A 16,786-nucleotide genomic window follows, 5' to 3' on the forward strand; every position below is an offset into this window, starting at 1 on the left:
AATTATTTTGCAAATCAGAAATTTATTCAGACATTCTTTTATGAATCATTCAGAAATTACTTTAAGCGTTCCGTCGGAAATTTCATCTAGAAATTCCTTCAGTGTTTTCTATTTCATTAAGCAAGAGGAAGTTCCGAAGGAATATCCGAATGAAATAACAAAAGCCTCTTCTGGCCGAAGGAATCCCTGGATCAATGACTAAAGGAGTTATTGGCGTAATTTTCTAAATTATTCCTGGAGGAAATTCCTGGAGTGGATAGCATTTCTGAAGGATTTTCAAAAGAAATTATCGAAGAATGAATCCTCAAACAAATTTCCCAAACCAAACCTTAAAGATTTCAGAAAGATTTTGTAAAGAAATTGCTGAAATTATTTCCGAATTTATTACAGGAATTTACGAAAGAATTTGCAATAGAATTTTCGAAGAAATACCTATCAGAGTTTCCAAAGAAATTACAAGATTTATCCAAAAAATCTTTCGGAAATAACCCTAATAAATTATAGGAAAATCAGTTTTTAAAGCACTTTTGGCATATTTAATTAAATTTCTGGAAAATGTTCGATTTGGTGGATCACGTGCTGCCAATCGATGCATGACTATCCCACATTTGCTTAAAACTCAATTAAAACTGTTTATTCGTTGAAGAACAACTATTGAATCTGGTCAAAGTTTCTATATTGGAGGACTGGTTAAAACAAAAATTCATTGAAATAAATAACATTGAAAAAGTAGAAATCCACAGAAGGCTTTTTGTGTTCGGAATATTAGAAAATACTAGAATGTAAGTAATATTTAGTTAATAATTCATAAGTTGTTTAATGTAATGTAATAAAATTATTATATTGCTTGAAGCTGTAGACCTACTCTTAATAAATTTTGATATATTTGAGCCTAGAATTATCATTATTGAAGATTTTTATGATATTCACAGCAATAACAAATATCTTATGATTCTCGTGAAAAAAAGACGAAGATAAATTAGTTTGTTCTACAATAGGAATTTGAATCTTTATCGATACATTTTTTCTTCTAAAAAACTAAAAATAAATCATGAAAATTTCGAAAGTTGAACCAGTAGTTTATTCAATCTATTTAAATGCTTTATTTGTAAATTTTAGCCAGAAGCTGATTCTACAAAGCATGACGCAAGTTTACGTTAAAGCAAGCCTTCCGTGTATTAATTTCATATTGTTGAAAACATTTAGGACAGAGTTTCAACAACCTTCTACCACATGTCCATCATTTGATCGGACGATGGTCATACGATGTCGCATCGCTGACGACACAGTTAGCTCACAGCTACGCCTGGCGAAAAACGAGCCCCCAAAATTAAACAAACATCCGTATATTTTGGAACAATTTTTCCACGGACGACAATGTTTGACTTCAGCACGAACCTTACGTCTATAGTTACCGGGGCGGTAAAACTGCTCACCCAGACATGTTTCGTTGCACCTGTGCAAATCGGGCATGACAAGCGAGTTCGTGAAATAAAATACTATACGACTTGGCGGAAGCTTCTCGAACAAAAAATGAAACAAAATTTAGGCCAGAGAATGCACAATAATGGGTAGTTAAACACTCGGCAGTGCGCCGTAGGTCAAGCGATCCTTCAAAGCCAGGGTCAGTTCAGTTTCCAACTAGAAGAGGTAATTAACGAGCGTAGTTGAAAAGTTTTCGTACACTCTTTGATTTACTAGTCGGGCGTTGAGTGACGTTGACACAAGTAATAGCCTTCAGGAGTACGAAATGACTTTTTGTAAATTTTTAACAGTAACACAAATGGAAGTTTGTCCGACAGAAAAAAAAATGAATACATATTCGAAGGCGGTTTTCAAATTTCAATTTGATTTTTATTCTCAATAACACATAATGATGATTTGAACTATCAGCTTAGGATGACAGTTACTAGCATAACCACTTGTTTAGAATATGTATTATCAATCAGGATTTTTTTATGTAGAAGTCAGCTTCAAAACAGAGATCCACAACGTGGATTTCCTACTTATTTGAATGTACTTTATTATCGAGAGTTGATCATTAACTTTTTATTATTCATCTCATTTTATTACAGGCATACCATCAATGGAAACCATCAGGCGTAATATGTGACAAAACCATATACTTAAAAGATTCATCGGCTGTGGAACACTACTTAAATGTTTAATGCAATGCGAAAAAGACTCCAGCGATTATCATCGAATTGACGGATTAGCAGAAAGAACAGTTTATAGTTTGTACAAGAAAGCGACCCGACGTGTCATATAAATAGCAAAGGAAAAAAAAGTACACCGACCATCATGGCAGCTGTGGTGTACGGCAATAGCCCGCGGCACAGCAGCCGCCACCATCATCCGGGCCCGGGACAGAGTCATCTCGGTGGAGTGTCACCTCACTCGCCCTATCACCAACACCAGCCGCAGCAGCACCATTCACTGCCATCGCACCACCACGTGGCTGCTTCCTCGATGACGGCAGCAGCGGCCGCCGCGGCGGCCCTGTCTCAGCAGATCATCACCCCGCCGACGTCGTATCTGTCCACGTCGACGACAACGATATCGTCTTCGTCGCACCAGCAGACGACCTACTATCTACAGCAGCAGCAGCAGCACCAGCAGGCAGTGCACTACCACAATATGCGCAATTCGAAACGGAAGTCGGCGGTGGAGCTGCTCGCGGAGAGCAAACCGTTCTACGTCAAATCGGAAATGGTGCTGGATCGGCAGCAGCAGCTCAATATGCGGGGCGGAAATTCCGGACCGGTGTCTGGATCGTGTGAGTATTCAGCTATAGACGTTTCGGGTTACATTACTTTATTTCTATCGATTCGATGTGGGAGTTTGGCACGTAAAAGCATTAATGTTTCGTTTGAGACAGTTAAGAGAAAATAATATCGATGAAACAATATTTTTTATTGAAATCATGACGCCGAATATGTAGTGTATTATTCATCTTTGCTAAGCGATGACGGAGAAAGCCTATATTGAGCGTAAAAATAATGAAGCCGCGGAATATTGTTTTATTTTGATTTCGATTTACCATATTGAAGATTTTTCCTAAGTACAAAATAGTACTTTGCAACTAGTTGCAAAAAGACGATTTGTCAGGACGAGTTGTACGTTTATCCATCGAGGCTTTCCGAATGATGGAAAATTGAGTCGAATCGAACGGAGCCTTTTTGTTACGCTGTAACATTTTTATACTGTGTACCCCACCCCACGCAGAGAATATAATATTTGAACACTTACCCAAGCTGATTCATTAAAATGTAGTCGTAACTACTGTTCTAATGTTAGTTTTTCATTATAGCACCCAAATGCATGTTATAATGGATTTTATGCAACTCATTTGAATTGCATAATGGTCATTGAAGCACCCATTTCATTGATATGGAGAAGTAGGCCGTTTATCACACAAATACGAACTGCAAACCAGATAATATGATCAGGATTTGCAAAGAAATGTGTTGTGTTTGCACTCGGAGTATTTATACAACTCATCAAGCTACTGAAAGCCTCCTGCTTAAAAAATAATCTATTTGCAAGTTATTGCACAAATTACTAGTAATAAACTGCCACAATAATTATATAAAATAACTGCCTAAAACATCTTCAAATCCGGAACGATTTATTTCTGATGATGTTTCTAACTTGTTTGTGATTGTGCCCAACCGTAAAGTGACCAGAAGTCCGGGACAGTCGAGTCCCGCATTTTCACTATTTGTTCCGCGCCAAAAAGTGTCCCGGGAAACGCATTTCACTTATTTTAAGAAAATGTCCCGCGAAAAACAGAAAACATAAATTAGTAGTAGTCTTTAAGTAAACATTCCTAAAGAACTTATTAGGTTTTGATCATTTATTATATCGATTAATTGCATGCGTTTGAAAGCCTATATTCTGGCTTTGAAGCAGAAACGTTGAAATTAAGAGACATTTTGTTTAACCCGAATAAACTCTTCAAAATCCTAAACCAATTATTTTTTTCTATTAAAAAGATTTTATATCTGATACGGTTAAAATTCAAAACAAAAATGTTTCCAATATTTAATTGGAAGGGATTTGAAAGCTGTCAAATTGCATTCGTCTCGGAACTGGTTTATGACGTTCTTTCAACCAATTATTGTGTTCTTTTATCGTTATTATTTCAGTTGCGCAAGTTCGATGAGTTTGAAGTAGCTCGTTTTCTTTTGTCTCAAGCTTTTTTAAAATAATAATAAATCATCTGTCTGTTCGCGAGGAAAAGTAAAAATAGCTGAGTTGCATCTCATGAGAAAAGAAACTAGAAATAGCTCAACGTTGATTTTTGTTGAAAAAAAATATCTGAAGCAAGTTAGAGGAGTTTTAAGTAGATTTGAGCCGTGTGCCTATTTGCATAAATCGAAAATTCGCTCCCTTCAAAAGTTAGAAAAGGGAATTACAACACATTTTTGTGTTGAGCATGTTTCCAAAAATAAACAAGAATTTAAATGTATTGTCCCGCGCTGTCACAAAATATCTGGTCACTTTAGCCCAACGCAAAATGTTCGAAAACAAGGCATTTCAACATAACTTTTGGTGGTGGCTGCTACTCAGATTCTATTATAACAGGGTAGCAAAATAAAATGTCCATGAAGAATTATAAATTTTCGATAAAAAATTAGGAAATCACCAATAAAGAAATGATATGAGTATATAGGGTATGAGCAATAAATAAATATATAATTTTCACAAATAATGCAAAATTTCCATAAACAATTAGGAATTTACCAAAAAGAAATCAAAATGTTCCACGAAAAAAATACAAAATTTCCATAAATAAATCAATATTAGAAATAAACAATTAGACAATTTTCCACATGATTTCCAAAAAAAATGAAAATTTTCCACAAAATAATTAATAATTAAAGAGCAATAAAAAATAATCAAATTTCCATGAGAAATACAAAAAAACAATAAAATTGATAAAATGTTCCATGAAATTTACACTATTTTCAAGAAGGAGCCATCTATGGAAAAATGCTCAGTTTTATTGCTTTTTTATATTTCTTTGTGGAAATTTTCATATTTTTTTATTGCTTTAAATATAATAAAAATATCTATTTTGTGGATTTTTTTTTGCTTATTTGTATTTTTTCTGTGGAACATTCCGATTTCTTTATGAAAATTCATCTTTTATAATTGCAATTTTTGCTTAAGTGTTAATTTCTTTTTGTTTTTTGAAAAATTCTCAATTGTTTATGGAAATTTTGCATTATTCGTGGAAATTTTATATTTATTTATTGCTCATACTCTGATTTCTTTAATGGCAATTTTCTAATTTTTTATGAAAAATTTCTAATTTTTAGTGGTAGTTTTTATTTTAGTCCGATGTATCCAACAAAATTGAACTCCCTGCAAACATTTTCAATGTACTCGATAGATTTTTTTTAAGCTGACTTCAGATACATATTCAGATTTAGAAATCGGCGAAGACGCCATCTTGTTTCCAATCGAACCGTCAAAAGCGGTTCCAATTCGACTTGTTTACTTTTTCCATCCATAAGAAGCAAGCAAAAAGTTCAAGTGATGTCAGTATTATTTTCACCTATTTTCACGATTTATGCATTTTCATACGTTGCCATTTCGACAGTTTTTCACTCCGCCGGTCTCTGAGTATAGGGTGGCTAGAATCGAGGAATGGGAGGAAAATTAAAATGGGTACTAGATCCAAAAAAGCTTGTTGCTATGAAAAACGACAACAAAACAAATGTCATCTCTTGTTGTTGATGTGTTTGTTATTATCCAAAGATGGTCTTAGTAGGCTAACAATTTGAACATATGGACATAAGACGAGTGAATCCTGAACAAAATATGATCAAAACACATCGAGATAGGGAGGTTATCGAGACCAAGATGAATACACCACTAGGTGTTCCAATCTGCCAAATTCACGATTCAGCCATCTTGGATTTCAGTATGGAAGAGCCAGCCGGTTTGTTTTTGTTTTGCACCGAAAATGAATTTTTCACCCCCGCCTTCTTCTTTTCCACAAACTTGGCAGATTGGAGCACCTAGTACTGTATTCATCTTGATCGAGACGTAGAAAGCCAAAATGTAAGTTTATTGAAAAGAACTGAGGAAACCATCGACATAGGGAGAGATATCGAGATATAGAACATCGAGATGTAGAGAGTCGACTATAGGTATTTCTCGCTAAAACTGGAAATGGGCTTTCGTACAGTTTCTCTCTTCTATTCCTATACCTACAACTTGGTTAGTTCTAGCAGGTAACTGTTAGAATTTGAAATGAGCAAAAAAAAAATAAAAGCTCATTGTTCGATTAGATGTACACACCACCCTTTCATTCCTATTACATTGGCTGGGAACCCGTTAACCTAGCGAACCTCTGCCACAGAACCTACCCCCCAGATTCCAAATAGATAGAAATTGGGTTCTCTGCTCTGCAAAGCTAAATTTCGGATTTTAACTTTGAGAATAAAGTTGGAAGTTCATATGAAGAGCATTGTAGAATGCATATAGGTTGTTGGATTTTTTGGCACGTCGAGATCGAGTTAAAATGTAAAAGCAAAACTGTTCATCATGATGTTGACTTTACAGGAAAAATTGAAGGGTAAGTTTGATAATATCTTGAAGGCCCAGATATCCAAAACCTTGGTATGATTTCATGTTTGAGAGCATGTTCTCTAACACATTGTATGAAAATTCTAAACATTCAGTTTAGTTGAGTCATTCTGTACACAAAGCCAGTTATCAATGTCCAATGTCTAGATGTTCAATATTCTCCAAAACGTTTCGAAGCTCAGCCTAAGGTATCCACCAGATCATTGAGAACTTTTTTCCTTATCATCGGTATATACATAGCTCGAATGAATGTAGGATCCCTGATCCATATTTCCATGAATGTCCAATGTGATTAAATACAATATTGAGTCAAGAAGTATCTATGATGATGGTGTTGATGATGAGCAATGTCCATTCAAATGTAGCTACGACACAGTAGAAGACTGCAAAAACTATACAGAATCAATATCTTTTTAAAACCTTTTCATATGAGGCGTAGACCATACAAGACAAATGGCGTTAATATGTTTGCAGCATTTTTTCGTTATTTAATATTTTCTCGGACTAAAGTCAGAGTGGCCGTGCAGTGCATAAAATTCTTTTTCATTCAGCTCGGTCCAAGGATGCACATTAGACCTCTTCATGTTTTCAAAAAGTATCGAAAATTCAACCGGTCAGAATCTCAATTCTTATGCTAAAATAAGCCTCCTGTCAAATTTTCAGCTAGTTCGGATAAAAATTCGAGGTGGCTCAAGTCGAGTTAGTGTTTTTGGGCTATTTTCAATTTTGAAAACACTAACAAGACAAGACTAAGCTTAGCTTAGCTTTGACTGACTACACATATCTATGGTTGCTACTCCGTGATTGACCAGAATCAGTGAAATTGCACAAAGAATCAACTGAATGATTGACTGGGATTGTTCAAGCATTCTCAGTGTGCAAGTTTCAGTGACTCTAAAATTCAAATGATCAATAACGGCGCCGGCCACGTCCTTGTAGTCAGTTAGGAAGAAGGAAGGAATATTAGTAGGTGGTTTTTGCTATTTGAAGACCGTGTTTACCTCTGCGTCTCCACAAAAACCACAGGAAGGATTATCAGTTAATTGGTAGGCATCGTTGGATCTGGATTCACTCTGATAAGCGATACGACCATGCCATTCTTTATACACAGTGATTTTACTTAGCCATGAATCGGGCGCGAAAAGTAGTATAAACTAACTACTGGCCTACCGGGCGCGCAATGCAGAACACAATATTTCGGCCGATCGCGCCATCGTTCTGCTGTCCGAAACAAGAGATATCTCGCACTGAACTGATTTTTATTACCGGCCGCGCAAAGCAGAACACAATATTGCTTTTTGCATTGAAACTTTTCGTTTCGTCACTGAAATCATTGACACTTGTCTTCAGCGACTGCTTCCGCGATAGAGCATTTACACATTTTATTCACTCATACATCTATATTATTGTCAAAATGTGCATTTGACAATTAAATTTTCAGCTAAAAGCTCTATTTTTTGACACCGGTGCACTCACACAACCAATCGACATCAGTTGTCAAAAAATCAGGAGTACCAACTTGACGACTATCTCCTTGTCGCCGAGTCTGGCGCTGAGTGCTCGGCGCGGAAACCCAAAGGTGGGAATAAAATTTTGGGGCTTATGCGCAATATTTCGGCCGATCGCGCCATCGTTCTGCTGTCCGAAACAAGAGAAATCTCGCACTGAACTGATTTTTATTACCGGCCGCGCAAAGCAGAACACAATATTTCGGCCGATCGCGCCATCGTTCTGCTGTCCGAAACAAGAGAAATATCGCACTGAACTGCTTTTTATTACCGGCCGCGCAAAGCAGAACACAATATTTCGGCCGATCGCGCCATCGTTCTGCTGTCCGAAACAAGAGAAATCTCGCTCTGAACTGATTTTTATTACCGGACGCGCAAAGCAGAACACAATATTTCGGCCGATCGCGCCATCGTTCTGCTGTCCGAAACAAGAGATATCTCGCACTGAACTGATTTTTATTACCGGCCGCGCAAAGCAGAACACAATATTTCGGCCGATCGCGTGATCGTTCTGCTGTCCGAAACAAGAGAAATATCGCACTGAACTGCTTTTTATTACCGGCCGCGCAAAGCAGAACACAATATTTCGGCCGATCGCGCCATCGTTCTGCTGTCCGAAACAAGAGAAATATCGCACTGAACTGCTTTTTATTACCGGCCGCGCAAAGCAGAACACAATATTTCGGCCGATCGCGCCATCGTTCTGCTGTCCGAAACAAGAGAAATATCGCACTGAACTCACTAACAAGACAAGACTAACAAGAGATATAAACGCCGAAAACTATCGCAACAATCTCTATACGGATGCTTTTTGTACTCTTGTACTTGTACTTTTGTTGCTCTACCAGTCATGTGAACATTGCGATTCGTTCCGTCCACGCTTTGACCATGTTCAAGTGATTTTTGGGCTTTTAAGTGCATAAAAACACTGTTTCCCCAAAAAGTCGTTTTTCTACAAAATTCTTGAACCTATGGAAAAGTATTACTGATTTATTATATCATTATTCCTCTCCTTTCCCTGGACATTTGAGTATTATAATTGTCAATGTGCGATTTACCGTTAAATTCTTAAAAATCAGAAACTGAACATTTGTCATAAATTTGCACGTTAGGATTTCTTCAAACAAGTTGTTCGAACAAAGAAGCTTTGATTTCACTTGTTACTACGATGTACACAATGGTAAAAACATACAGACATATAGTTAAATGAACCAAATTTGAAAGTCGTTTGTTGTAAGAATCAAATATCATATGATTTGATTTATGTTTTGTTCGAATAATTTATTTGAAGAAATCCTAGCGTGCAAATTATTGACAAATGGTCAGCTTCTGATTTTTAAGAATTTAACGGTATATCGCACATTGGCAATTATATTACTCAAATGTCCAGGAGAAGAGGAGGAAATATTCATATAAAAAATAGCAATGATTTGCCATAAATTCAAGAATTTTGTAGAACAACAACTTTTAGGGGAAACAGTGGTTTTATGAACTCAAGAGCCCAAAAATCACTTTACCATGGTCAAAACGTGAACAGAACGAATCGCAATGTTCACATGACTAGTAGAGCACACCAAAAGCTACAGAGGTTGTTGTGATAGTTTTCGGCGTTTATATTTCTTGTTAGATTTTTATCAAAATTGAAAATAGCCCAAAAACACTAAAATGACTTGAGCCACCTCGAAATTTTATCCGAATTAGCTGAAAATTTGACAGGAGGCTTATTTTAGCATAAGAATTGTGATTCTGGGCTGACCGGTTGAATTTCCGATACGTTTTAAAAAAAATAAAGAGGTCTACTGCACATCCCTAACAATGCAGTCTTCGGAGGGTCCACAAATCGCCGTCCACCTGATCGATGCGCACCTCGTCTTCTTGTTTCCGTCGGAGTGTTGTCGAGAAATATTTTTACTCTGGCTACGTGCCCGGCCCACCGCAGTTGTCCGATTTTCGCGGTGTGAACTAGAGATGGGCATTCAGATCCGAAACCGTTAAAATGATCCGGATCTCTAAAGTGAGTGGATGATTCATGGATCATTTAATAAAAGATCCGGTTCACCAGATCAGCAAATTATTTGACCAGGAAATAATAAAATTAAAAGTTCATTGTTTGTAATCCATATCCTTGTAAATAAGAAAGGATGAAATTGTTGTTAGTCTAAGTTGTGTTGTCTGTCGAGTTGTCTAAGTTGCGTTGTTGGCGAGCCTAAATGACGAACATTTAACTATTTTGCATACTATTTTACAATGAATGACCCAGATCTGATTCGTTCATCAAAGTGATCCGTTTTGCCCATCTCTAGTGTGAACGATGGATGGTCCCTACAGCAGATGCAACTCGTGGTTCATACGCTTCCTCCATACGTACCGTTCTCCATCTGTACCCCATCATAAGCGCATTTTACACCTCCCGTGAACGTGAACGTGAACAAACTGTTTTTCGATAATAACTTCTTGATACATACTCAAATCGTGAGGGAATCATGTTCAAATGAAAGACAGATGCTGCATTTAGGAGTGAGATGCATAAAAACATGAAAAACATCAATAATATCAGATTTATGAGCATTCCACGGTCATGCCTGTGAAATCATCGTGAAATCGTATCTGCGGTGAACTCATCGCAAGTGTAAACGCGACGATGAACATGAACGTGGAGCTGTGGTGAATTGAAAAATACAAGGAGAATAATATTGATTTGGATTGGGAGTTCACACCGACCGAGAGTGTTTACTGTTCTCGTTGAATCGGTTTCGGTGGGTTCCTGCTTTGTGTGTCGCTGTCGCTCATTTTAATACTCGTATCGGTTTGGTCGGAAGGAAACTAACTCAGTAGTTTCTCATAAATGAATTGTATTTCTTTTTCATTATTCGGTAATATTATTTTTTCTTTTTAAAAATATTTTTTATTTTAATACTTCAATCATTCGTATATTCAATCGAAAAATTTATATTTTCATAGATAGATTACTTCATTCATAAAAAAAATAATTCATTCTTTTTCTTCTTCTTCCTCTTCAATGGCTCTATATTACCACTGAATCTTGGCCTGCTTCTTTACTCAATATTCCATTAACATTTCCACAGTTATTATTTGATGTTTCTATTCTGTACCCGTCTATTGCATGGATATGTGTCTTAGATACTCTATGGCCAGTGAGTCGAGATTGCCGAAAACCCGAAAAAAATCTTTTAGACCGCAACGAAAATCAAGAATACTCCGCCTTTGCCGACAAGGCTACACTGAAAACCAAAACTACCCAAAAGTGGGTTGTTTGCACTCAAAACCGTGCTTTGGGCCAATAACCCAAATTTGAGTAAAATGACTTTTCTGGCACTAGGTAGTTTGCCTTTAATCCCGTGTAAACAATTTACCCAAAGCTGAGTTTAATTTATCCAAAGCGGACCTCGATCAACCCAAAATAGAGAATATTGAATTTACTCAAATTTGGGTTATTGGGCTTAGCAACCTCGGTGAGGTGTTTGCATCTTGCTCTAGTTTTGATAGCAATCATGGGAAAGAAAGGGAAAACTACCCAAATTTGGGTAAATTTTTTCTGCTATATTCTCTATAGTGCGTATATTGAACTCAAAGTTTGGGTTGATTTATCTGTCCGTGTAACTAGAAACCATTGTATTTATTCATAATTTTTTTTTATTTATGATTCATATTTGATGTAATAGTTAATTTATATACAAAAGAAATACGACTGGAAGATTTGTTTTTTTATTGGTGTTTTATTTTTATTAAATTATATTAATTTATACGGGTCTCCAGTAAGCCTTGCGAGCAAAGGCGTAGGATTCCCAACACAAATTGCGAGTTCGATTCTCGGTCCGGCCTAGAATGTTTGCGTTTGGAAACATTATCGGCTCCCTTCCAGTGTATCTATTTTACTTGCCACACAAGATACATACTTATGCGATTGACAGCTTTCAAATTATTACTCTAGAAGGTAAGCCAAGTTTCAGTGGAATGTAGAGCCAATGCACAATGGGAAAATCCGATTTCGAAGAAGAAATTTTTTTTAACTTTCTTTACGAGCTATTTACAAAAGAAATCAAGGGCTTATTCGAAAGAGAATTTTCCAAGAAAATTCTGTGTGTGCTGTTTCATTGGACGTGGAACACTTCTGTATGTAGATATTGAGCATGTTTTGCCCCACTAGCCCCACTAGCCCCACTATCACTAGTTTTATATTTTTTCTATATTTTATCTTTAGGAAATTTCTCTAAAATTGTGTTAATCTCTTCTCTGAGGATCCATAGAGGTGCACTAAATATGGTAATAATTAGAAATTTAAGGGATTTAGGGGTCAAATAGGCATCAAAGTGCATTTTATGTGAATTTTTCATTTATTCCGTAAAAATAAATAATATTTACAGATAATTGTTGATATTATTGTCTAAAAATGTTGTTTATTGGATAAAACACGATTTTTAAATACTTCTTGATATAGCCGATGCCGAACATTTCCAAACCATACTCGATCACACAACTAGACAAGAGTTATCATATTATTTGAGAGTCGATGTGACAATAGATAGGATGAGATCGGAAATATTATTTTCTCATGCCTTTTCGCCCAAATTCCTCTATGCAATTATAAAGCTCAATAATGGTGAGTTAATAGATGATGGGGTAATATTAATTTAATGATAATTTGTCAATTATACTATGAAAATAACAAATACTCGTATATTGCATTGAAAAAAATGATTCGAGGGGTTTTTGAGGTCAACAAGCTCAGAAGCTTATTTTATATTAAAAATAAATTCACAAAAATGCGCTTTGATGATTATTTTACCCCGAAAACACTTTCATTTTCAACTTTTGCCAACAAAATATGTATAGTGCTTTTTGAGGATCCACAATGAAGAGGAAAACACAATTTTAGTACAATATTTTAAAGATAAAAGGACGAAAAATATGATTATTTATTTATTTATTCAGACTAAGGCCGAAGTGGCCTGTGCGGTATATAAGAGTCTCCTCCATTCGGCTCGGTCCATGGCTACACGTCGCCAACGAAAAATATGAAAAAAAATTGATTTATGGGACATTGGAGTAAAACGAGCTCAATAACTACATACAGTAGTATCCCGCGTCTATAAAAAATCACCCACTGAATTTCTTTGAAATTTTTTTTTTGAATAAGCTCTCATTCTCCTCTGTCGTCCGTGAAAAAAGTTATCCTATTTTGTAAAAAAAATATATATATTTAATGAGCTTTTAGACTTGTATGACCCCAATGTCCCCTATAGTTCAATACATTCAATGAAATATATGATTATTTGTTATTTTCATTATATCATTGGCAAATATCATTTAAATTAATAGTATTTTCAGTTTCGTTGGTAACAAATCGCGTCGATCACTTTTGATGCACCTTTAAAATCGTCGCCAATATCTTCAATTTAAATCTGTGTTAATGCAAAGCCAAATCATTAAAACATTCATTAAAAATTCATTAATTATAATTTGTTCATTTGCTTATTTATTGAGTCACTGATTTACTAGGTTTCAAAATAAATTTATTGATTTATTATTTTTTGTTGTTGATATATTAGATTTTTGAGTGATTATATTTATTTTTTTTTATTCAATAATTTATAAATTCATTCATTTCTGAATTTATTAATCTAAAAAATTATCCATTTATTAGTTTTTCAAATCAATAATTTTGTAATTTAATCGATTGTTCATTTTTTAATTTATCAACCCATTAATTTGAAGTCATTTATTTATTTATTTATTCTTTTGTTTATTCAAAGTCTTAGCTACATTAGTTATAAATGTTTGGCATACTTTTTCTGCTTTGCTACTACTGAATCATTTGATATGCTTCCGATATGCTTGTGCATCGTCTCTGTCGTTCACGGTGAACAGATTTTCAGAATGCTTTTGCCATTCGAACGTGAACGAGCTCCGTGGAATTTTTTACCTGATTTACCAGAGAAAGCTTCTCTCCTCTTTGATATATATACACCATATACGCCATATATGCACCACAGCAATACAGGGAGAATGAAGAATCTAACAAGATGTGTAGAATGCTCGCTTAACTTTTCAAAAGGACCTAAGTAACATATTTTTCATGATTTAATTTGAATAGCGCAATCAACAGAAAAACATGTAAGCTTTTGATTGCAGTACTCAAATTAATTCATGAAAAAAATGTTACTTAGGTCCTTTTGAAAAGTTAAGCGAGAATGCCTCTCTATCGTTTTCATCCTGCCTGTCTGTCTGCCCTTGTTTTTTTTTTGGTACACACATGCTCGTATGCTCTTTGCGTTATGACCATCCACGAGGTACAGATATTAATAATAATTATTATTCAGAATGTTTGTGATTAGGTATACCTATATGAGTTTATTCAATAAAGTTGTTTATTTGAAACAGTTTATGTGAGTAATTTACATAATTTGGATAATGACTATCAACAAAATCTTAGTACAGCAAAAATTATTGAATACATATTAAGACTTTCAATAGTAAACACAACAATTAAATACGGTACGAATATACGATACGTGATCAATTGAATTTTATACACGAAAACTTGAGCGAAAATTGGGATTTTTTATTGGCGAACTGGTAAAATATTCAAACATTAATTAACACTATTCGAACAAATGAATAATAAATTTAAAAAAAATGAGATGAAGAAAAGTATTAAACAAATGTAAGCCAAAAGAGAAAGTCAAAAATTATATCTAGCAAAAGTAAGAAAAAATTAAATAGCTTCTCATTAAATTAAACTTGTTACTACATGTCAAAATCAATCGTTCAAATGGGATAGAAGTCACTAGAAAATTAGAAGAAATTTCTTCTCTTTTCGTAAATTCGTATTTTCTTAACTATAATTGCATAATTGAACATAATTGTATTAATGTGTGGAATAGAATGAATCAAGTGAATTACATGCTTCGTGGGTAGTTTTGCCAGAACTTCTTTGATGCGAACCAGTCGAAAGATAATATTTGGATTCAGGTCAATTGATCGAACTTGTTAATTCAGCTTTGAACGGTGCCAAATGTATACATTTGGTAGCACAGTTGAAAATTTTCCATTCAGAAATCATTAAGTATATGTACCTACTGGCTTTTCATAACAAAATTCCCGAACATTTAAACGAAAAGATCATTAAAATTAAACAACTTGATCAACATCGTTCCGTAGATTACCCACTCAAATAATTCATATACATATATGCGACAATATGTTTCATTTTTATTTTCTTCGTTTACTACTGCACACTTACTTGCTGCCTGCATTCGTGGGCAATAATTCAACACTTCCAACTAGACTCGATTGTCCACAACGATGTTCACTGTGAAATTATCGCTCTTTCTCACCTCTTGTTCATGTTCATGTTCACGGGAGGTGTACAGAGGGCTATAGATGGTACGCAGCATTTTTCTACAGCAAAGTTCAAGTGCGCGTTGCTTCTCAACGAGCATCGTCCAGGTCTTGTGTCCGTAGAGAGCTGGCAGTCCAATGAGCGTTTTGAAGATAGTCGATTCGGCCAGCAGCGAACTGCATTCGATCGGAACGTCTTGAAGAATCCAAAGGCCAGGTGCGTCCCCGCATTTCTCTGCTGGTATCGTTATCGGAGGTCACCATCAGTAAGCTCAAGTATGTACACAAATTTTTAGACCACCTCGATTGCGTTACCACCGATAGAAACTCATGGTGGGTAGCTCACGTTGTCTTCCCTTGAACTGCTTCCTATCATGTACTTTATCTTCGACGTGTTGAACTAGTCCAAACCGTTTAGCTTCCTTTTTCAGTCTGATGTAGGCTTTCTCCATCCTCTCAAAGTTACGTGCCATAATATCAATGTCGTCGGCGTAACCAAATAGCTGAACGGAATTCGTGAAAATCGTACCACTCGTGTCAACCCCTGCTTTTCGTATTCTCCCTCCAAAACGATGTTGAATAGCAGGCACGAAAGACCATCACCTTGCCGTAACCCTCTTAACGTTTCAATGGTACTCGAGAATGCCTCTGAAACTCGAATTACGCACATTATTCGATTCATCGTTGCCTTTACCAACCATATCAGTTTATCCGGAAGTCCGTGTTCCTGCATTAGTTGCCATAGCTGATCTCGATCGATTGTATGATATGCGGCTTTGATGTCAATGAATAGATGATGTGTGGACACGTTGTATTCGCGGCATTTCTGCAATTTCCCGGAATACGGCGAACACCTGGTCTGTGGTAGGGCGTTCGCCCATTTATCTCGCCTGGTACTGCCCCACGAACTCTCTTGCAAATGATATTAGTAGGCGGCATAAAATTTGGAGAATACCTTGTAGACGGCGTCCAGCAATGTGATTGCGTGCTAGTTGCTACAATCCAGCTAATCGCCTTTTTTGTAGAAAGGAAGCGCGAAACATTTCGTTTACTCCTACGGCAGAACCCCATTCTCTCCCCCCGCTCTAGCCAGTGCCAATCTCCTCCTGGATTTCCTGGATATCCTATTTTTGACTATATAAGCGCCTAACCCACCTCCAATGTTTATTGGGGTGGCCCTTATGTGAACGGTTCAACTTCTTATAGAACTTCCGTGTGTTATTAGCGCGGTACAGTTGCACCGTCTCTTCACGGTCTCGATTCTCCTGCTGGTTGTGTTTTGTCTGTTCCGCTCCCGTTTGTATCGTGCCTCGTTC

At 36.0% G+C, this 16,786-nt stretch overlaps 1 protein-coding gene across 9 annotated transcripts in view; it reads left to right on the forward strand.

Moving 5' to 3' along the window:
- LOC134208868 (uncharacterized) overlaps nt 1-16,786 on the forward strand; it is a 184,479-nt gene that overhangs the window by 152,386 nt on the left and 15,307 nt on the right. For all 9 annotated transcript variants that reach the window (XM_062684816.1, XM_062684812.1, XM_062684810.1 and 6 more), the window contains one exon: nt 2,076-2,776. In XM_062684816.1, the coding sequence (XP_062540800.1) occupies nt 2,302-2,776 (475 nt within the window). In that variant the 5' untranslated portion in view covers nt 2,076-2,301. The remainder of the gene's footprint in view (nt 1-2,075; nt 2,777-16,786) is intronic.

This window comes from Armigeres subalbatus, chromosome 2 (genome assembly GCF_024139115.2).
Source record: "Armigeres subalbatus isolate Guangzhou_Male chromosome 2, GZ_Asu_2, whole genome shotgun sequence".
NCBI lineage: Eukaryota > Metazoa > Arthropoda > Insecta > Diptera > Culicidae > Armigeres > Armigeres subalbatus.